Here is a 23,186-nt window from a genome sequence, read left to right on the forward strand (position 1 = left end):
GGACATTGTGAAGATAGTTTTTAAATGTATTATGGCGGACATTGTGAAGATAGTTTTTAGTAGCTGACACAAGGTTCAGAAACTAAGACAAAGATGCCATTGTCTTAGTGTGCTGTCTTCCCATAGGATAAGCGCTGTAAATGTACCCTTTGGTATTTCTTTCATATCTGTGCAGACTTACTGTGTGTCTTTACAAGCAGTGTTTCTCACAGAGACCAAAGTGAAGCCTGTCATTCAGCCTCTTCAGTCTGACAGCCCCCAGCAAGGCCCCACATTCGTCCTGTCGTACTTGTACCAGTGGAAACCATGCTGATTCATAGCTGCCCCATGGGGTTATTTAGGCTGCTGTCTCTTCAGCAACAGATCACCAGACCTTGCTCCCTCAGCTCTGCTGCGAGAGTTTGAACTGCCAACTTCTGTCTCCTTGTACCAGTGTCCTAGTGGCTCAATTACCCAGAGAGTCAGGAAGTATTCATAAAGTAGATGAATGTTAAGACGTTAGCTCAGAACACCAAAATGTGCAGTTACTCTCTTGCCTGTGGATTTGGGGGTCCTTCAGCTGAGAGGGTGCCCCCTATACCTCCATAGGGTATTAATGACAGAGTAGATGTCTGGGCCCAAGGTCTCCCTCCAAGTTCAGAGCCAGCTCTCATAAACCCTGGCTGTTGAAGCAGAGGGGATTTCTGAGACAAGTGATTTGAAAGGCAAGGGCTGATGTCTTTTCCCTCACTCTGTCCTCTAGCTGGCTTAGAGCTCGAGGGCACCTGCTGTAAAGCGTTGGAGAGAGGCTGGGTGCTCAGGTGTCCTGGAAGCCAGCCAGAATGCAGGCTGTGGTATGTCTGCACAGACAATTGTGGTCAAGACAATTATGCCCAAGTGACAGACTTTACAGAGCACAAAAGATCTTGTCCTCAATAACACAGAAGTGTCCCGGTGTGGTGTGAATCACAAGGTCAACAGTTAAACCTACCAGCTGCTATTTGGAAACCCTATACAGGGTCTCTATGAGTCAGAACTGACTTGATGGCACTTAGCTGTAACAAGAAAAGAAGGTGGCAATAAGACACGGAGCCTCTAAAGAACCCCATTTTGGGGTCATGTATATGCAGAAAGGTGTCCTGGTGTGGTGCAGGATTAACTAACTGTAAGGTCAGAGGTTCAAGCCCACCAGCCGCTCCCTGGACACCATGCACAGGGTAGATATGAGTCAAAACCAGTTAGATGGCACTTGACATGCAAAAAGGAGTCCTGGTGGCACAGTGGGTTAAGCATTGGGCTGATAACCACGAGGTCAGCGTTTCAAACGCATCAGCTGCTTGGCAGGAGAACGCTAGGATAGCACGCCTCCACAATGATTTACAGCTGAAACCCTCGGCAGGGAAGAGAGGAGGGGCAGCTCTCCCCTGACCACAGGGTGGCCATGAGTTGGAATCTACTCGATGGTAGTGGGTTTGCTTCGAGCAGAGGGTACAAGTGGGGGTGGGCAGAGCAGACAGCTAGCTGCGGCTGTGGTTACAGGGGCTCCCCATCTTCATGCTTTCTGGTATCTCCATTGTTGTTAAGTGCCGTCGAGTCGGTTCCGACCCATAGCGACCCTGTATCTCCATATTGCCCCATAATTCAAAACCAGAGGGGCAGGGGAAAAGTTCATTAAATAAAAAAGGAGGCTGTTAACAGTGTTGTCGAGTCGGTTCTGACCCAAAGTGATCCTGTGTAAGGTTTCTGAGAAGCGGCTGGTGAATGTGAACTGTTGACCTTGCGGTCCAGCGCCACACCAGGACTCCAAAAGAAGGTACTGGTGTGCCGGGGAGTCAGTTCCGACTCATAATGACCATGTACAGAGTTTCCAAGGCTGTAAATCTTTACAGCAGCTGAAAACCTCATCTTTCTCCCATGGAACGGCTGGTAGTTTCAAACTGCTACCTTGAGATTAGGAGCTCAACTCGTAACCACTTTGTTACTAGAGCTTTCAAAAACAGAACCATCACTGTGCTGCCATGGTTACGCAGGACAGAAACTCCATGGAAGTGTGCTTAGTGTCATCCTGCCAGCTTCAGGATGGTGATAGCCACGCAGCAAGTGTCACTGTTCCAGAGGACTCTGCCTTTATACAAAGCTCGTCAGAAATGGCCAGGAACCTCCTTGGCCCATCCACACAATTACTAGCTTCATTATTTCTTAAAGGCATCATGTTTCTAAGCCTGTGATAATGTGCATGGGATCAGTTCAGCAGGACATGGCCCTACACACTCTCTGTATGAACTTGAGGCACTGTGCTCCTCTGGATATTACAACAAAGGCCTCCTCACCTCACACACGCATTTGAAGAGTGGGCAGACTACTAACCCAAAGGTCACTGGTTCAAACCTATGCTGAGGCACCTCGGGAGACAGGCTTAGGGATCTGCTTCTGAGAGCTCGGAGCCCCGCGACCCTCTGGAGCCTGGGCGTACGCCACACACAGCCTTGGCAGCAACGGCTTTGGCTTGTTTGGTTTGTTCTGTCCCCTCTAGCTTTGTCACCAGCTGTGACACTGTGCACAGACTGAGAGCTGGCTCTGTCGACGCAAAAAGGAGATTAGACCCTGGCGTTTCCTTTGAGTTGGAAGGCAGGCCTAGGCAGACCTACTGCATGTCCTGGGGGAGCCCAGCTCTACTGCTGAGCAGCTCTGGGGACACTTGTGAGTTCCGTCCTCTGGTGCCTGAACTCTGGGCTCTGCTCAGTCCTGAGGTCCACTCCAGACTTGGGATCCCCTAGACCCTCAGACCCTGTGTATGATGCCTCTGACTGACCCTGTCTGCCTCTCAGTTGTCCCTGGTGCCCTCTGCTAATATACTCCCCCAGTGCTCAGCCTAGAATGAGCACTCCTGGGGAGACATACCGGGGCTGATGAAATAGTCGCCCAGCACTCTGCAAAGCTGGGAAACTGAAAACAGCACAGGGCAGGCGTTATTAAATCACAAGCCAGACTGAGGAGGGTCTGCTAACTGATGTGCAGCTGGGGCTCAGGGTCAGGGGTCTGAGTGGAGGGGACGGGGCTCGGTCACAGGAGGGTCACTCAGTGTGTGGTGCAGTGACAGGAAGAAAGCCCACTTGTGGACCACCCCCCCCTGCCCACCCCCACATTGCTGAAGCCCTTCCTCACTCACCGGCATGGTTTTGTCTCCAAAAAAGTAGACGGTGTGGAAGCCGTCATTCTCCACGTGTCGGAGGCAGTACCGCTTGTCCCATCCCTCAGGGAAGACATCAAAACTGATCTGGCCTCCTGCAGGGTTGGGGGGGGAAGGGGCAGGGGAAAGAGGTTAATGATCCGTCACTCAAAAATGAACAAACCAACCCAGTGACAGTCTCAGTCAGTGAGCACTGTGCCGTTTTAAGACCTATGTATCCTTTTGGGGCCAACTATTGGTCTCTCCCCGTCAAGAGCAAAGGGAGAGTGTAGACAATCAAGACACAGGGCCAGTCAGTCCAGAGGATGAACCCCAGCCAGGACCCTGGGGCCTGAAGAACTAGACAGTGGCTGGCTCCCACAATCTTCTGCTCTGAATGGGATCACACTAGAAGGGCCTGGATGGACTGGGCGAAAATGCGGACTAGAACTCAAGGTCTTGAAGGTGAAGATGTTGGATACTGTGAGCAAATATAAATGGCTACTGGATTTGATGAACTGGACTTTTGCTTATGGAGGCAGCTGCTCAAAATTCCACCCAGAATGGAAGGATTCTTCCTATCAAGGGAAAAGTTTGTCCCCTCAGTGTCCTGGGTTGATCGGGAGGGCATTTTACACTTTGTTGTTGTTAGGTGCCATCAAGTCGGTACTGACTCATAGTGACCCTACGTACAACAAAATGAAACACTGCCTGATCCTGGGCCAACCTCACAATTGTCGGCCACCATGCTTGAGCCCATTGATGCTGCCACTTGGCTATTCCATCTCGCTGGGGGTCTTCCTCTTTTTCTCTGACCCTCCACCCTACCAAACATGAGATCCTTTTCCAGTGACTGGTCCCTCCTGACAGTATGTCCGAAGTATGAGAGACTAAGTTTGGCCATCTTGGCCTCCAAGGAGCACTCTGGCTGCTGCACTTCTTCCAACACATTAGCTATCAAAAATGGAGATGCTAAAAAGGCATGAAGTGGCTGGCTTACAAACTTTCATGGGTGTGCTTAGTGTCAGAATGAGGGGGCTAAGATAGAATCCCCACTGAATAGTCTTCCTCTTCTCCAGATGAGTCAGGTAAAAGGGGGTGGGGGGTGATGCTGATAGGATTTTATGATTCACTTGTCATTATTAGCAGGATTAATTGTGAGGTCAAGACTCTTAACTGTAGAAGATGGGAAACTACAAGAGGAGAGTAGTTAGTCTTTCATTTCAGGAACAGACAATCCCAGGACCATCAAGAAGGAAGAGCATGAGTGGAGTGTGAGAACCCTCTCTAGAAAAGTGGACACAGCAGAGATGGTGGCAAGGTCAATGGTCTGGAGAGATAGCAACTTTGGGTTCCAGGACCATGGACTGACTGAAGGCTGTGTCCTTGCAGGCAGGAGGCTGGCTTGCAGAATGTGCCCTTTGGACATTTAAATGAATACAGACTTTTTGTTTTGTTTTATAACAAGAAAATTCACCTAACACTTAAAAAAAAAGATTTATGATGGTTATGGGGTGGGAACTGAGGGTAGGGAAAATTATTCACAGGCTAGAGCGTAAACACATGTTCACATGGGTGACAGGGCAGGAAATGTACAAGAGGGAGGTTAGCAGAGGAAGGATGAAGGTAGCGGGAGACGGGGAGAACTGTAACAGTCACAGTGAATGGAGGTGATGACTGTCACAGTGAACAGGTAAACAATGTCACAGTGAACAGGTAAACAATGTCACAGTGAACAGAGGTAAACACTGTCAACTCTGGGTACATGGTGGGGATTGTGATCATTGCAACGAAGCAGTGTATGATTGGCTGGATGTAAAACTCATGATCTGCTCTGTAAACCTTCACTCAATTCACAATCAAAAAGTTAAAAAAAAACAAAAACCTATAAAAACCCAAAGGAGCAGGCCCGCTGCTCTGATAGAGACAGTCTCCCAGAGGCTCCACTTTCTCTGCCCCACAGACTGGCCTGTGAGGGAACGACCTGGAGGTGCACAACCCAGAGACCCAAAGGCAGCCTGTGCCCGGGGAGAAATCTCAGAAGACAGAAAGGGACCGGGAAACACAGGGAGGAGGTGGGGAGATGGGCTCTAGTCAATGCCATGAATCAAAATGCACATGAGCTGTTGAATGAAAATCCAATTTGCTCTGTAAACTTTTACCCAAATCACAATAAAAACAACAAAAAGAAAAGCTCTATGTGGGATTGAACGGCAAGTTGAAGATGAGTCAGGTACCTGTGTGGCTTGGCAGTGAGTGTAACAGAACACTCTGGAAAAGGAGGGTGGGAGTGGCGGACCACTGGAAGGACGTAACAACGCCACTGAATTGTGTCTGGAGAAGCCCATTTATGAGGCCAACACGAACACACATTAGCTCTCTGGATTGCTTAGTAAGGATGACTTGACCTGACGCTAGTTTGTTCCTTACACCACTCTAGACATGGGACATGGACTCTGTCTTGCTCTCCTAATACCAGTGCCCTCGGGTCTGCCCTAACTGCTCAGTTAGGAGGTGGCTGTAAGGGCAGCAGGCTGCTGGGCTTCGGACAGTGGCTGTACATGGCTGGTTTTAAGGCTGCACATACCCAGAAGGAAGCTGCTTGCCTTGCAGGAAAAACAGCAGCCAGAGTGGGTGATAGAGGCTGTTTTCACAGAGTACACCTCTCCCCACCTCCCCAAAACCCTTTCAGAGCAAGGTTTCTCTCCCAGTTCAGAGCAGCCTATTACCTAGAACCCCTTGCAATCGCAGCTCCCTACAACCCACAGCATTGATTAAGACTAGCAAATGACTGAGCAGCATCAATGGGGTGAAGGATGTGACAGGCAGAGGCGGCAGAGCTGCGGATGGTGGCGCCGAGCACCAGAGCCATCAAGCCCAGACTACGAAGAGGCTGCTATAGCCAGGCCAACTGACACAGAGGCCCCCTCTCCTCCAGTCTGTAAACTCAACCCAACTGACGGCTGAGGCTTCCTGCTGATCAAACAGTACATGCTTACAGATGGTTCAAGAACATACTCATGCACGGTCCCATTTTGGACACATCGATGGGTCAGCAGGAGCACGGGGGCCGGGGGGTCAGAGCACTCTGAGAACACCTGAGCTTCTGTCAAGGGGGAGGGGAGATTCGAGAAAGGTGATGACTGAACATCAGGATGAACGTATTTACCGGTGAAGATGGTTGAAATGGCCCATGTTTTCTCACCTAATGTTATTACTAGCTCCCCCCACGGACCGCCCCCCCCAGGCTGAAATGGCCATGTTTTCTTACCTGTGTTATTACACACACGGTATAGAAAAGACAAAGTTTCTAGTCTCATCATCTGTCTCCGGGAGAACTCAATCGATGCTCCCCTGCTGCCCAGAGGTTTGGGTACATTCTGGCACTTCCTTCACCCACATGCTCATAGTCCATCTGCCCTGAGAATGACCGTCCTTGAAAGTGATCCGAATGGGGTCAAACTGACGACAGAAACTCAGGATGCTTGGGGGGTAGTTTATGCTACTGGGGGACCAATGTGGGCAAGGGAGCGTGAGGTTGTCAGTGCCACTGGATTGTGTACACGTAGGAATGGCTGGGTATGGCTGGATGGGTGTGTGTTTTGCTGGTCTATTTTTCATCAATAACATAAAAACTAGGGTGGAAAAAAGATGTTCTTATTCTTGAGTTGAGGGACCCACTGGCTAAGATTCAGACCCCAGCCCAAGCATCCCGAAGTCATTTCCCAAAGGCACCGGCTTTGTTCTGGCCAACAGCAGAAACAAGACCATTCTAACCATCTCATCCTGTCCCCACCTCACAACTGGACCCAGTCCACCCTCTGTTGCTCCCCGACCCACAATGCACTGAAGATCCCATACCTATGGAGAACGTCAGGCCTTTTCCCGCAAACTCTTTCCTCAGGTCTGTGACGAACTTCTCTCTGATATTCTCTCTCTGAGAAAGACAAAAAGGTCCGATCGTCTACTGTACAGAGATGGGAAGAACACAGCTCTTCTTTTCCCTCAGAAAGTCCTGGCTACAAAGTTGCACCTCTGGTCTTGTTTCAGAAACCCAGCCATTCCACAGGGCCGTTTTGGACTCACTTGGTCGAGCTCGTAGAACTCAATGCGCTCCTCTTGGGTGCAGCCTCGCCCAATGGGGGACACGTTGAGCATCCCATTCCGGAATTCAATGAAAGTACCCCTGGAGAGGAGAGATGGGGACAGAGGTTTCCTGAGACACATGCTCCACTTTGGTCACCTTACAGGGGAACGAACAGGACAAACATTTAGCAGAGACCAGTGTAGCCATTTCCCAGGGCCTGGATGTGCAATATAGTAGCCACGAGCTACATGTGGCTACTGAGCTTTGAAACGTGGCCAGTCCAAAAGGAGACCGGATTGCAAAGATTTAGCCAAAACTCAACACGCATATACATACATACATATATGCAGCGGTGGCACGGTGCTTAAGTGCTCAGCTGCGAACTAATAGTTGGTGGTTCAAGCCCACCCAGCGGCTCTGAAGGAGAAAGGCCTCGCACCCTGTTCTTGTAAAGGTGGCAGCCTTGGGACCCTATGGGGCAGTTCTACTCTGGGTACAGACTCGCAGGGCACACCACAATGTATGTATTAATAAAAAAGGAAGCATGTTTTAGTCTAAGTTCAGATATGTTCTGGGCATGTTGGGGATAAAGAAAATGTATTATTAAAACAATTTTCATCTGTTCCTTTGGGCTTTTTTGTTCATGTGGCCTCTGAAAGCTCCAAGAGACCTGCTGGTGTGATGATGAAGTGTTCAGCTGTTGGCCGAAACAGTGGCAGTCTGAACTCACCAGCTGCCGCTCAGGAGGAGAAACCCACACCTGCTCCCGTTACGGCTGTGACCAAGAACACCCATGAGCAGTTCTACTCTGTCATACAGAGCACATGAGTCGGAACCAACCCATCAGCTAACAGCAACAGAAACCCTACAATCATGTAGTTGGCTCCCGTTCTGTTTGTGTGGGAAGCATTGCTCCTTTTAGTTACCAAAGAGCCACAAACGATTCCCAGCCGCACACGGCGCACCATAGCTCCTGAAGAGTGAAAAGGCAGGCCCCTGGCACCAGAAACCTATTTGTCGATGTGGGGTTTTTTTTGCTTTAAAAAAAGAGCAAATTTCCCCCCCTTACGTTTCCACTTTGAACTTCAAAATAGCCTCTTGAGAAACTCAGATAACAGGGAAGCTTGTGTTCCACCCTGACAAATGCAATTTTAGTATTTTGTGGCCAAATACACACTTGAAGGCTTGTCTTCCATGTGGGAGACCCAGGCCCAGGTCCCAGCCAGGACACTTCAAGTGTAGCCACCACCCATCTGTCTGTGCAGGTCTGTGTGGTCAGGGTGCAGAACAGGTTCAGCAGAGCTGCCATTTTACAACAGCGGAGGAAGAAAGACCTGGTAATCTACCTCTGAAAACCTGCCAACAAGATCCCTATGGATCACCAAGGTTCTGTCTACAGGCGCTCCTGTGCATGGCACTGGAAGGAACAGCATTTCGCCGTTGTGCACATGGTCTCCGTGGTCCCCAGCCACATGGAGAGAGCATGGAGGCCAGCACCTTCACCTACAGAAAGGGGCTAATGGCAGTGCTCTGGTTACTGCCTAAGGACAGTCAGGTAATGGTACTTTCCGACCAGGGCAGGAGTAAACATGCCTTAGGTGAGGTGGGCACCACCAAACCTCAGGCTCTGGGGATGGAGGCAAATGCAATGTACATACCTGGGCCCAGAGGCATATGGGCCAAAATCCCTAGTCTAGTCTGTCCTCTGTCCATGCACGGTGTCATCTACACCTGCACTCCAGGGCAAGGGGGTTGGGGAGCACTCCCGGGGTGACCCCAGGACCGGGAGTCCTAAACCATGGGAACAAGAGTACTGACTTTACCCCAGCACAAGGACACCATTCTGTGCCTCAGGGCAGGGAGGCAGGCAGCTGCATCACAGACCTCCTTTCCAGGAATGAGGATCGTGCACTTTAGCACAGTTCTCTTCCTCCCTGGAGACCGGGGCTGCCCGGGTCGGACTGCATGTCCCTGCCCTACGTGGGGCACACAGCTGGTACTGATAGGAAATGGGCACAGATGCTTAATGGAGGTGGGTCCCCATGCTGCCCCTTAGTGCACCTCACACTGTTGGAGGAATTACAGCTCTGCCTGGCCGCCTCCCTGGAGGGGAAGGGGGAAGGGAGGCACAGTGAACTCTTTTGAGGATTATGCCTCATTTTTTTTTAATCGTCTTTTCAAACTCAGTCTAAAATAAAGACTCGAGTGGGTTATATGTGGCTTTTAACTTTTCATCATGGACTTCTAACATCTACAAAAGTAAAAGATTAGGACAACGACCCACATTATGGATGAAATTGTCCTCCCCCCACTGAGTGCTACCAACCCAAGCCCCGCCCAATAGCTGCAGATGAGATACTGTTTGGGAACAGGGCTTCCTTTAGTAAGTTCATGAGGCCCAAAACCGAATCACTTCCACGGTACACAAAAGGCTGATAAGACATGCACGGGACCTGTGACTAGTTCTGGGGGAGACGGGTGCCCTGTGAGGACCCCACAAGACAAGGCGCTGTTGACAAGGAAAGAATTGACACGGTGGCACCTTGATTTGGACTTTTTGAGTCTCTCGAATCATAAGGAAGCAACGTGCAATTCTTAAAGTCCCCACACGGGCTATTCTGACAGCAGCGGGAGACCAAGAGGCCTGATCACGCAGCTGCACCTCAGGACCAGCTTGCTTCATCCTTGCCAGCCCCCAAATTCAGATTGGAGACGCTGAGCAAGAACCCTAATCATCTGAAGCTTATCCTGAAATCTGTCACATGTAAAATGTGCGTCTCCTTCGGATTAAGGAGGGACATGTTATCATCACAGAGAAGAAACAGACAAGTCTATACAAGAAGTCACCAGTCAAGTCACTAAAACCCAAACCCCCACTGCTGCTGAGCTGGTTCTGACTCAGAGCGACCCCGTGTAGGGTTTGTGAGGCTCTAAGTCTTTATAGGAGCAGGAAGCCTCGTGTTCTCCTGCAGAGCGGCAGGGGATTTGAACTGGCGACCACTTCAGGACTTGGGGGAGATCTTGCACGATCTAGTCCAGTACTGCTGGTGGTGAATCCCAAGTTCACTTTCCCGGCAGTGCATGTAGTCCACTCCCAAGAATGGGCGTTCTGGTTCACTCATGTCAATCTGCTTACTGTGGGCATTTATGTACGTTAGGGTTAAAAAAAACTTTTCTTTTTTAATTTACTGAAATGGAAGTAAACCCACTGCCAATGAGCTGAATCCGAGTCTCACCGCGATCTGAGAGGGCAGACTAGAACTGCCGCCTAAGGTTTCCAAGACTGTAAATCTTTACGGGAGCAGAAAGCCTCATCTTCCTCCCTTGGAGTGGCTGGTGGGTTTGAATCGCCAATCTGTGTGGTTAGCAGCCTGACACTTAACCCACTACATCACCAGGACTCGTTAGCCAGAGCAGGAGGTCCTACAGCCTGTGAATTCCCTGACTGTTACAAACGGGTGACATACTCAGTGGGTCCCTGAAGGGTGGGTGGTTCAAGTCCACTTAGTGGTGTGTTAGATGGTTTCCCACAACCACTGCCACCACTGATATCATTCTTCTTGTACTGGTGGCTTTCCAGCATGTTCCCACAGTTCCCTGCACCACGCTGGGGTCAGAGTTAAATTCTTAGCAGCGTACCACCCAGTAACATACCTCCTTGTTGGAAAGATACCAACCTTTTCTTGGGGAGTTTAATTTTCGCTATGTAGCTCAGACAGTAGTTGATGACATCTTGGATGAGAGCCTCACCCAGGTGACCTTGAATGTTCTAGATAAAGAAAATACTGGAGTTATTGATTCAGCTGTTTCCAAAACGGCACACCTGGGTCTCCATCCACCACCACCACCTGAGGGGCATTCACTCAGCTGATGGGGGCGGCAATGGGGACACACCCCACTGCCTTTCCTTCTTTCCCTGCTTCCTCTGGGTGAAACACTACTCGACTTGAAGGGGCTTTTATTCAAAAGCATCTTCCACTTCATGACTCTGGGGTTTTTTTGTTCATTAGTTTTTTAATGCTTCCTGGAAGACTCAAGGGTTTATCTCTGTTACTTTTGTTCTATTAAAATATCTACAGATATTTTATCTTTGTTCCGCTTTGACTTCCTCTAATAACGTCTGAATGGAATGACCTTGATCTAACTGTTGCATTTCTTCACATATAATGAATGCACCCATATAAACAGCACACCCATGAATACAATACATAGTGTGCAAAGGGAACTACACAGTTGCAAAAACACCCAAACACACTGCATAAGTCATGTTATTTGTGTAATACGGTGTCTACAATCCAAGCCTATGGTCCCTGGCAATGAAGAGCAGGGAAGGCCGCACGACACTATGAACAGAATTAACGTCACCGATTGCACGTGGAAAAAAGGCTAACGTGGCAAACACTTTGTCACACATAACATTGTTACCACACACATACCTGCTTATATCAAGATGACCCGTATCACAGAGCAAATATCTTTTTAAAAAGTTATATATCTAAGATACTATTAGTCTCTCTTGTCTAGAGCAAAGAAGTCATTAAAAACCTCAAGGAAACAATTAGTCCTAATGGGCTATGTGAACCCCAGCTGCCACTGCCAATGGCTCTGACAGGGACTCCAATCTAGGGCCCTGGCAGAGTGGACCAAAACGTGCAACAAAATCCAAAATCATAAATGAGACTCACTAGTCTGGTAGAAAAGGAGCTCTGGTAGCGTAGTGGTTATGAATCGGGCTGCGAACCTTAAGGTCAGCGGTTCGAAACTACCAGCCGCTCCGCGGGAGAAAGATGAGGCTTTCTACTCCCGTAAAGATTTACACCCTCAGAAACCCTGTACAGGGTCGCTATGGGTCGGAACCGACTCGACGGTACTTAACAACAACAAAGTCTGGTAGAAACGTTACTCCTTAGACGCTGTTCAAACCTGGTGCTAACTCCACCCCCATGAATCAACTCTCAGGCAAACAACAGACAGCTCTGTGAGAAGCGTTGTCTATACTGACAAACGTTCAGTGAATCCAATCTGTACTCATTTTAGAGAGAGTGCGGTTTTCTTTATTGGGTGCCCAGCCCCCGTAGACACGGGCAGGCGCGCCATAAAGGGTTTTAATTCTTGTCTCAAAAAAGCCTCCCCTCCAGTTCCTCATATACAATTCTATGGCTCGTCCATCCCACTTTCCCTTCCCCCAGAGAAGCCAAAATGGCTTGCCCATGGTTTTAATGGCTGCATTCTAATTTAAATTTCCTAGTTGCAGAATAGCCTGCTCGTTTCTACAATCTGTTTGCCAGGTCTAGCAATCTCATGAATTCCTGAAGATGGACCACGCCCACAAGAATGGTTTCTCAGAGTCTATAAAGGAGCTCTGGTAGCTTAGCGGTTAAGAATTGGGCTGCGAACCGCAAGGTCAGCAGTTCGAAACTACCAGCCGTTCCGCGGGAGAAAGATGAGGCTTTCTGCTCCCGTAAATATTCACAGCCTCGGAAACCCTGTTCAGGGTCGCTATGGGTCAGAACCGACTCCACGGCACATGACAACAACAACATAGAGAACACCGTAGCACCTGTGAGGGGCAGGCTCCATAGTATAATCAACTATGAGAGACCTGATGAAGGCAGGAGGGGGCGAGAAAGGAGGAACAAGGGCACCTGGGAAGGTAGCGGGAAAGCCACTGTCACGTTGAGGGGACTGCAACCAAGGGCACCAAACAGAAAGTCTGTCTATTGTGGAACGGAAATCTATTTTACTCTGTGAACCTTCACCCAAACTACAATGTTTAAAAAATACTTATAAAACTCTAGACATCAGTTTGGAGTAGGTAACAGATTCAAACTTCAGTAAGAGCGCATACAGTGGTCAGCCTCATTCACCCGTTCCCCCGAGCTGCCCAGAGCCACAGGACATTACATATCCTCCAGGAAACAGGTTAGTAAATAGGACTTTGCACCCTTGAGAACCTACCTGTTTACACAAGAGCTTTCCATCCTTGTATGCTACCAAGCCATTTTCTGGGAACACATAATCATATTTTTCAACCACTACAACCAAAACAAAAGAAGACTTTAGGACGCAATTATGGAAACCTGTGGTTCTATTGTTCGATGAACACCTCATCAGTGTTGGTACTGCTGAAGTCAAGTACGGGCTGCGGAAGAGTCCTCCAGACAGACAGACAGACAGACAGACTGTAAGAGCGCTCCTTGGATGGATTACACGAGTAGATGAAGATTCCAGGGCAGGCGCTGGAGACTGGGGATGGGTTAGTTGGGGGTGTCTGCCTTCAGTCCTCCGGTTTGTGAATACAGATACGTCCCGAGCTTCCTTCCCTGTGAATCATCTTAACCTGTGAGAATGTGCGTGGTGGGCCAGGCTCCGCCCACCCTCAGGTGTTCTGAACAGGAACTCCAGCGGCCCAGCTACAAATCAATTAGGTTTTTAAAGCTCCGCAGATAATTCTTTAGCCGGTCACATTTGGAAGGCATCCACATAAACTCTTCCTGGGGGACGTCTCAAACTTTAGGGCCTTGCTACAATGCAGGTTCCCGGGCTTAGGTCCCTAGACTACATCACTATGTGGTGAACAGGGGCCTCCACCTCCGCACTGGAATGAGCTCCCCAGCTGCTCCCCAGTTGCTGGGAGTACCGGTGGGTCTTCGCTTTCTTCTAGCTTGACAAGTTTTCCATTCTGTCTTTAGGCTCTGAATGCACGCACAACACGATACTCACACCACCTCTCTGAACACACAACTGACCAGGTAATCCTGACCAGGTAAGAAGCAGGCTTGCAGAGGCTGACTGTGGCCGTCAGTGTTTCCAGGCAGAGCCCAGGAAGGGAAATGAAGTGGAACAGAAGGCTCAATTACTTCTGCAGCAACTGCGATCAATGCACGCAGCATGCGCCCATGGGGCGTGAAATCTACACCCAGGGCAGTGGTCCTCTACTGGTGGCCACTTCTTTGCCAGCCCCCCTCCCCCCTTCCCGTGGACATGTAACAAGGCCTGGAGACACTGCTGGAAGGGGTGGGTAGAGGCCAGGGATGTCGCTAAACATCTGACAATGCATAGAACGGTCTCCACAAGACACCTGGCCCAGATGTGCCATGCCCAGGCTCAGAAAGACCAGTTCACCCACTTCTTCACGCCTGCTTCTGACTGGTCAGGCACCCGGGGAGCCATACGCCTGCCTCTCAAGACGTATACACAAGGGGGCTTCAAAAACTTCATGGAAAAAAACGGAATGAGAAGATGATGGACAGCTGAGACGACAGCCCTTCGTCACCATTTAGGTCTGGAAATGAACTTATCCCCATGGCGCAATTTTCAGCAGAAGCCTGGTCTGTAAAAGAACAAAGAGCTACGGCAGGGTAGTGGCTTACGAGTCAACTGCGAACCACTATGTCAGCAGTTCGAAACTACCAGTCACTTCTTGAAAGAAAAGATGAGGCTTTCTGCTCCCATAAAGATTTACAGTCTGATAAAGCCTACGCCGGGTCGCTCTAAGTCGGGACCAGTTCCAAGACACACAAGTACCACTAGGGGAACAATCACACTAGGGAGGTACGCACATCTTAGAATCATCAACCATTTGAGAGCAAATTGGCAGCGCTGATCCGGGCACAAAGTTCAGAAGGCGGAGGAGCCAGGAAACACAGGAAGGAGGTTGGACAGGTGGCAGTGCATGGTAGGAACTACTATTTGGGTGATGCACTGTTGAATGGAAAACCAATCTGTTCTGTAAACTTCCACGCGATGTACAGTAAGAAACAACATGGAAAAAAAAAAAAGTTTGTTCTCACGACCTTTTTGAAGCCCCTTTGAGTAACCAGACAGTCTGTGATAACCAATGACCACTGAGTGCTGCGTTAGCAGGGGTGCCCAGTGGAATCATTTGGGGTACTTGCTGAAATAGACTCCCAGGCCCGGAAGAGCAGCAGAGTTGCGATCTCCAGGCAAGGGGTGAACAAGACCCCACAGCTCCCAGGGCCCAGCACTGGGGATTCTGGCTCAATAAGTGGGGAGGAGCTGGGGGACGCAGTGCTGGAGCAACACGGAAGTGGGGGCACCTAGATCTGGTGGGCAGCCAGGCAGACACCTGACTGTCCAGGTGACGTTACCTATGGATCTGGGACCATGTGTTCCACCGCAGTTCCAGCTTTATTCACAGGACTGAAGGGCAGAGCCAATGTATTCCCCAAGCAAGGAAGCAAGAAGGCTGCCTCAGGACAGTCTCGTGAGAACTACCTTTCCTCTGAGGGGCGTCAGTGGTGGCGGGCTTACCGTCATTTCCAAGTTGCTCTTGGACTTTTTCAAAGTCTGATCCACCTACCACTCCAATTTTGATCTTCTGCCTCAGTTCTAGTAGGAAGCCATCCATTTCTTGGGTAATTTTCTGTGTTTCAAGAAAGAAAACAGAATGGTAACAACAGGTAACCGCGAGGCTTAACTCAACCTTTGCCTGTCACACACGCTGCTTCAGAAGTTAAGGTGAACTTTCAAATAAGTTACTTGTAACTCTGCAACCAAGTCCTGTGTGGCCCTGTACGATCAGCACTGGACTGCCAACCGTAAAGACGGCAGCTCAAGTCCACCAACTGCATCTCCGGAGAAAGATGGTACTTTCTGCTCCCATAAAGGTTTACAGCCTCAGACACTCTATACGGAATAACTATGAGTTGGAACCTATCCAAAGGCACTAAAATACAGCATAAGACGGAGTCCTGGTGTGGTGCTGTAGGATAGCCATTGGACAGCCAATCGTAATGTCAGCAGTTCAAACCCACCAGCTGCTTCTTGGGAAAAACCTGGTGCTTTCTGCTCCTGCACTGATTGACGACAGCCTCAGAAACTCTACAGAATCACCTAGTCGGAACCAACTCAACAGCAGTGAGTGACTGAGACAACAGAGGCTGAGCTATTCCGACCCACAGCGACGTCACATGACCCGGTAGAAGTGGCCCATGGAGACTCCCCGGACGTCGCCTTTACGGGAGCAGATCGCCGGTCTTTTTCCCGTGGGCCTGCGAGGTGGTTTCCAACAGCCAACCTTCAGTTAGCAACCAGGTGCTGTACCATTGCACCACCAGTGTCTGTGCACCAGGGAGGAGTTTCCCAAGTGGTTTACTTACACTGAAAATCAGAATGGAAGGAAGTGGAAAAGACTTGCTTGCAAAATATTAAACATGCAACATTACCCCCACCACAAAAACCAATACTTCTGTCTTCAAACAGAAGGAAGCAAAAGGGTTCAATTTATTGCAACTTAATCCTTGGAAGTCCTGGTGTGGCGCTGCAGGATAAGCACTGGACTGCTAAACTTGAGGCCAGTGGTTCAACCCACCTGCATCTCCTCGGAAACCCTATACAGGCTCGCTATGAGTCAGAACCGACTCAACGGCCCTTAACGACTACCACCCTTGACCCCCGTGGTCCTAAACATGACCCGCTGTGCAATGGAAATGGGTCACAGAAGGCATCTTTCCTCTGCCAAAACCTAAACCCAAAGCCACAGCTGTCAAGTTGGATCCGACTCACAGCAACCCTATAGGACCGAGTAGAGCTGCCCCATTACAGGTCCATCTTTATAGGGGCAGACCACGTTGACTTTCAAGGAGCAGCCAGTGAGTTCAAACAGCCGGCAGCCTAACACCTTAACCACCATGCCACCAGGGCTCCTCAGCAAATGTTTTGATAGGAAACAAAGACCAGCTGCTGTGACGAGAACACAGCATCTAAATAACCCCTAACTCATTAACAAACAAAAAACAGCAGCTCACTGGTCAGCTAGAGACCGGTGATTCACCCTGATACTCCGGCCCTTGGTCTCCCTTCATGTCTGGGACTGAACTCCCCACCACCCCCATAGCTCCATTGTCAGCCAGGCAATGGTCCGGTACACATGGAGTCACTGCTAGTCAAGTTCACACACCACCGAACCATCACCCATTCAGATCAAGGGCAGTGTTTCCCCAAGGCAGAGTTCAGAATGGTGGGGAAAGGAGGAGGAATGGGACCAAGAAACACAGAGAGGAAGGGATAAGGCATGTCACACGGGGGGGTGGAGGGGCTGCAATCAGTAAGAGGAAACAAAACCAACGAACTGCTCTATGAACCTTCACTCATTCACAACCAAAAGTTAAAAAGTAAATAACCTGCTTCAGGTGTGAAATCCCCACACTAATGTTCCCGATGTTCCCCAAGAAGTCCTGTCCAATAACCACACAGAATCCTGTAGAGGTTACCCCAAAGTGGAACCCCGGAGCTGTAAACTGGAAAGGGGGGCAAAGCTGAAGCTCCATCTTCTGAAAGAACCAATTATAAAGGCCTTTTGGGGGTAACTCAGGGGCCCTGGTGGTGCAGTAGTTAAGCACTGGTTAAGTAGTTAAGAACCTGAATGTTGGTGGTTAGAACCCACCAGCTGCTACCTGAGGGACAAAGATGACAGTTTGCGTCTGTAAAGACTGACAGCCTTGGAAACGCCATGTCCTGAGCTGGAATCAGTGGGTTTGGTGGGGATTACAGGAGGATTGAGGAGATGTGATTACTGACTAGGCTAGGCAGTCAGGAACTAGGGCCTGGAGGTCAAATTCATATGAATGGTGTCGTGAACCATCTCATGTCTCTTCTAGTCAGTCTCTGTCAACTCCACCAAGCGAGAAGGCTGGAGAAGATGCTGACCAATGATATGATTCACTGTGATTGTCAACAGGATCATGATTGTTTTTGGTGAGAGCTGTGGAGTCGGTTCCGAGGAGCACCTGGTGAGTTTGAACCACCGACCTTGAGGTTCAAAATGACTTTGTAGTCTAGTGCTTATCCTACAGCACCACACCAGGATTCCTGTTCCCATCCTGCTGGGTTTAAAATGAACCATTTCAGATGCAGGACGGAGGAACTCTCTACCATCGAAGAAGAACCAGGAGTGGACCGTGCCCTTTGGACCCCGAGATCCCTGGACACGGAACGTCCTCGACCCAGGGGCAGACGGCTGTGACAGGGACAAGGGGCAGCAGCAGAACCAAGAACCAGAGCGAGAGGCAGAGCCATGGACTTCCCAGCCCTGCGAAGGAGGCTTCCATGCAGAGTGGGGTATCTCCAGGCACTAAGTGGGGGAGCTAGGGCTTAGTGCCTCCAGGCTGAGGCTGGAGTGGTGTACCCTGAGGGCATCTATCAGCGGCCCTAAAGCGCTCTGTGATAACACTGACCAGGCAGAGAGAGGCCTGCCTGTGGGTACAGCTGAGACTTCCTGACCAGAACAATTGGACCCTGGGTATCTCTGACCCGGAACTGTAACCTGCTAACTTTCCTAATAAACCCCCAAACTGTGAGTTCTGTGTGCCCACTGCAACAAATCAGCGAACCCAGCTGAGACAAGAAGGCTGGTCTGGCACTGTAGTTTTGCAAATGCAGCCAGCCCCAAAAGGAATGGTTGTGGCTAATATGGTGTGGCCTAGGGTCTCAAATATTTGGGGAGCAGTGGTAATTTTCTCAGTTGGTGTATGATAATGAAAGAGTGCTGGTGGCACTGTAGGATAAGCACTGGGCTGCTAACTACCAGGATGCTAACTACCAGGATGGCAGTTCAAACCCAACAGTCGCTCGTTGGGAGAAAGATGAGATTTTTCTGCTCCCATAAAGATGTACAGCTGGGAAACCCTGTCTAGCAGGAGTGGAGAAGGTGTAAGCCATGTAAGACCCTCGAAATCATTTGGCCTGGCCCTGCCAAGGCAACCACAGTTCCTGCTATCATGTTGTTGTTAAGTGCCATCGAGTTGGTTCTAGCGACCCTGTATAAGGTTTCCGAGCAGCTGGTGGATTTGAACCACTGACCTTGTGGCTCAAACTGACCTTGGGGTCCAGCGCATTATCCTGCAACGTCATCACACTGTTGTTGTTAAGTGCCATCACGTTAGGGGTGAGTCAATTAAATGTTTGACCAAATGTAGCAGACGAATTTTTAAGTTCATAATTCTGAATGCTTGCAAATGATGTTATAAATACCCAAATGACCCTCAGCAGACAAAAGGTTCCCCATCCCTGCTATACAGGCTCAATAAGAGCTGGAACCGACTCAGTGACCCTCAACAACAGTGCTCCTATGGTCCTGAAGGAGGATGCCCGTGCTAGGAGATGCAAGTAAAGGATTTAGAACCACCACTCTCTGTTTCAGGGTAGAGAAGCTTCTATGAGCAGAGATCTCAGGCTCCAAAGGACACACTTCACTCCTGGCTCTTCCTTGATGGTTGTGAGATCCCGCTCCTGCTTCTGAGATGGTTCATCTGAAACTCACTTCACAAAGCTCTTGTGCGTCTGAAGGAGGATGTCGTTGTTAGGAGATGCAGCTTAATAAGTGGCTCAGCAAAAGGCAGAAAAAAAAAAAGGACAGTGTTAATACGACAAAATGCCAACCATCGTTGACTCTAGGTGGTGATGGGGATGAGGGCGCTCCGCGTACCATTCTTTCAACAACTGCACGTTCGACATTTTTCGTAATGGAAAGTTGGAACAACAGCTCGCCTTGGTTGTATCTCCCTTCTTTTCACAGGCTGTCCTCGTACCAACTGTCTATGTGGAATGGCATTTTCTGTTTCTAAAGCAAAGTTCTCAGAACAATACTAAGACAGTGTAAAGCCCCGGGGCCCGTTATGATTAGCTTTTACAGGCCAGCCTCAAGTGAGTTCTGTTCCAGACCATCACCATAACGTGAATATGACAATAAAGGGGGCTCACAACGTTTGTGGTCTCCCAGTGCAAATCAAAGTGACGTTGACACCAGACTGTCTGTGAAGTGTGCACATGAAGAAAAGTCTGAAATGCTATGTTGTTGCTGTTAAATGCTATCAAGTTGGTTCTGACTCACAGCGACCCTGAATAAGATTTCTGAGGCTGTAAATTTTTGTGAAAGCAGAAAGTCTCATCTTTCTCCCAAGGAGTGATGGATGGGCTTGAACTGCGGACCCTGTGGTTTGCAGTCCAGTGCTTACTGGACCAAACTGGGGCACAGAGACAGCAAGTGGGCACACGCTGTTGGAAAAATGGCGCCAACAGACTTGCTGGACACAGGGTTGCCAAGAGCCTGTAGTTTAGACAAAATAAATCAATAAAATAAAACATATCTGCAAAGTGCAATCAAAGGAAACACCATAAAATGAGGCGCACCTGTCCCTTTTCAGGTGGCTCCTTGTTGCAGCCCCTGCAAGATAAGGCCAGCCATTGTGTTGCTTCAGGATTTCCAAACAGTCGCATCAGCGCTGATGAGCACTTATGAAGAGGCTGCAGGCTGACTAGCTCTTTTGCTAATAAAAGAACTTTGATTTGTTGACCTAGAGCACCCAACACAGAAACAATTCTCCTTGAAATTATAGGCTTTATTTTCTTGAGTGTAAAAATAATTTATGTTCAGTGCAAAGACTGCCATATTTCAAATATTTTAAGGGAATACATGGTAGGTTGCCTGGTCTCTTTGCTGGTTTGTATTTTACACTTGAAACTCAAAAGAAACCCGCTGCCCTTGAGTCCAGTCTGGCTCCCGGCGACCCTGGAGGGCAGAAGAGAAATGCTCCCTACAGTTTCGGTTTCTGGGACTGGCATCTTTCTCCCATACAGCAGCAGGTGGATGCGTTCCAGCTGCCAACCTCTCAGTTAATAGTCCAATGCTTAATCTACTGTGCCATCAGGACTCTACTTTAGGCTGATGCTCTTATGGAGAGCAACCTCATGAGAAACAGAATGAGACACTACCCAATGCTGCGTCCTTTTCACAATTGTTTGAGCCCACAGTTGCAGTACCTGTGTGTACCCATCTCCTTGGGGGGCGGGGGGACGGGGGTTCCTCTTTTTCACTGACCCTCCACTTTACTAAGCATGATTTCCTTCTCCTGATACTGGTCTCTCCTTAGAACATGGCCAAAGTCCATGAGACGAAGTCTCGCCATCCTTGCTCTGAAGGAGCATCCTGGTGGTACTTCTTCCAGATAGATCTGTTTATTCTCTGGCAATCCATGGTACTTTCAATATTCTACACTGTATGCTTGTTGTTAAGTGTCGCTGAGTCGGTTATACTCATAGCACCCCTATATATGGTTCCCAAGGAGTGGCTGGTGAGTTTGAACTACCGACCTTGCAGTTGAGTGCTTATCCTATAGCGCCACACCACGACTCCACACTGTATGCTTAGCTATCCTAATTCTTTCTGGGAACAGAAAGCAACTTCCTAAACAGCATACCCAGAAACTGAAACAGCTTCTACCTTCCCAAGGTCACAAGAAATGGCTAAAGTGGCCACTGACAATACCCTGAGGCCCAGGGACTGCCCAGGTCTGTTGTAAAACTGAAGTCATTGCTTCACTGGGTCTCAGTTTCCTCATGTGTAAAATGGGGCTGAAGGAGGAGGAAAGAAGGGCTGAAAGGTCCAGGCCTGGAAATGCAAACTCTACACCAGGAGCTCTGGTAGAATAGTGGTTACGAATTGGGCTGCTATCTCTGGGAGAAAGAAAGATGAGGCTTTCTGCTCCCCTAAAGATTTACAGCCTCAGAAACCCTGTACAGGGTCACTATGAATCCGAACCGACTCCATGGCACATAACAACAACAATACCACCAGGGGCTAACAAACTACAGTACAGCAGCCTGAGTTATTTGTTTCTGTAAATACAGTTTTATTGGAATATAGCCATGCCCATTTCTTTACTTTTATGGCCAATGGCTGTTTTTGCAGAGTTGAGTAATAGTAACTTTGGATCATATTTTGTTGTTAAGTGCCGTCAAGTTGGTTATGACTCATAGCAACCCTGTGTAGGGTTTCCCGAAGAGTGGCTGGTGGGTTTGAACTGCTGACCTTGCAGTTCAAACTCATCTCGCCTTTCAGATTAGTGCTTTATCCTACAGTACCACAGTACGGCTTCATATGGTCCACATAAATGAAGATATACTATAGGTCCTTTACAGAAATAGGAATCCGTTTCTGGACAACTATAGTCTTAAAAATCCCACGCCCAAATTTTGCTGCTACAGGTATGGATGTTGTTATGGTTTTGTGCCTTTAAGTAGTTTCTGACTTATAACGACCCTGTATCGGGTTTCCGAGGCTGTAAATGTTTGCGGGAGCTGAAAGCCTCATCTTTCTCCCGAGGAGTGGCTGGCGGTAAGCAGTCCAGTGCTTATCCTCCTGTGCCACCGCGCTCCCCTGCAGACATAGATAGGTTTCAGTTTCGATCAACAGTCTCACAACCTCCATATGCAATAGGTTGTTGTTGTTAAGCACCGTTGAGTCGCTTCCGACCCACAGACACCCAGCATAAGGTTTCCGAGGAGCAGCTGGTGAGCTGGAACCGCCAACCTTGTGGTTCAAACCGACTCTGCAGACTCTAGTCCAGCGCATTAACCCGCAGCGCCACACCAGCGCTGCCTATACAATAGGTACTGTTCCCATTTAAAGGGACAGATGCGGAGGCTCAGAGAGATTAAGTGAGTTGCTCAAAGCCATACAGCTGTGAGGAATGACGCTGAGACTCAACAAAGTCTGTTTAACCCAGAAATCTACATTCTTAAAATGAGACTATATGGTACAGCTCAGGAGTGACAAGCGGTGAGCACACCGGGGCTCAAATTCACGTCCCCCCGCCCCCAGGACTGGCGGTGAACGTCCAGAACTGCACGTCCCAACTCAGTGCCAGTGTTCCACCCTCTGGAGTTCGATCCCGTCCCATCTTTGAACACCCTGAGCTCTCGAAGAGCCGGTTAGGACTTCCTTCGCATTCTTTCAGGCACCCGGATTTGAGCCCAGGTACGCAGTCGCTAACCGACCGTCGAGGATCCTTAGCTATCCCTCGGCGCCCACCCGGGGCAGTTGTTAGCCCGTCAGGGGGTCCCGCACGCCTCGGGGCCACATACCTGCCGCGGGGCCGTCAGAGTCCCGTCCACGTCGAAAAGGCACAGCGATGGACCGGGAGCCGCCAT

At 49.3% G+C, this 23,186-nt stretch overlaps 1 protein-coding gene across 1 annotated transcript in view; it reads right to left on the bottom strand.

Annotated features, from left to right (window-relative positions):
* PMM2 (phosphomannomutase 2) overlaps window positions 1-23,186 on the bottom strand; it is a 24,762-nt gene extending 1,576 nt beyond the window's left edge. The window contains exons 1-7 of the mRNA XM_006867226.1: window positions 23,121-23,186; window positions 15,510-15,621; window positions 13,194-13,270; window positions 10,913-11,004; window positions 7,235-7,334; window positions 7,010-7,085; window positions 3,149-3,264 (exon numbers count right to left, since the gene is read on the bottom strand). Of these exons, the coding sequence (XP_006867288.1) occupies window positions 3,149-3,264; window positions 7,010-7,085; window positions 7,235-7,334; window positions 10,913-11,004; window positions 13,194-13,270; window positions 15,510-15,621; window positions 23,121-23,186 (639 nt within the window). The remainder of the gene's footprint in view (window positions 1-3,148; window positions 3,265-7,009; window positions 7,086-7,234; window positions 7,335-10,912; window positions 11,005-13,193; window positions 13,271-15,509; window positions 15,622-23,120) is intronic.

The sequence above is a fragment of the Chrysochloris asiatica genome, unplaced genomic scaffold (assembly GCF_000296735.1).
Source record: "Chrysochloris asiatica unplaced genomic scaffold, ChrAsi1.0 scaffold00102, whole genome shotgun sequence".
NCBI classification, from domain to species: Eukaryota; Metazoa; Chordata; class Mammalia; order Afrosoricida; family Chrysochloridae; genus Chrysochloris; species Chrysochloris asiatica.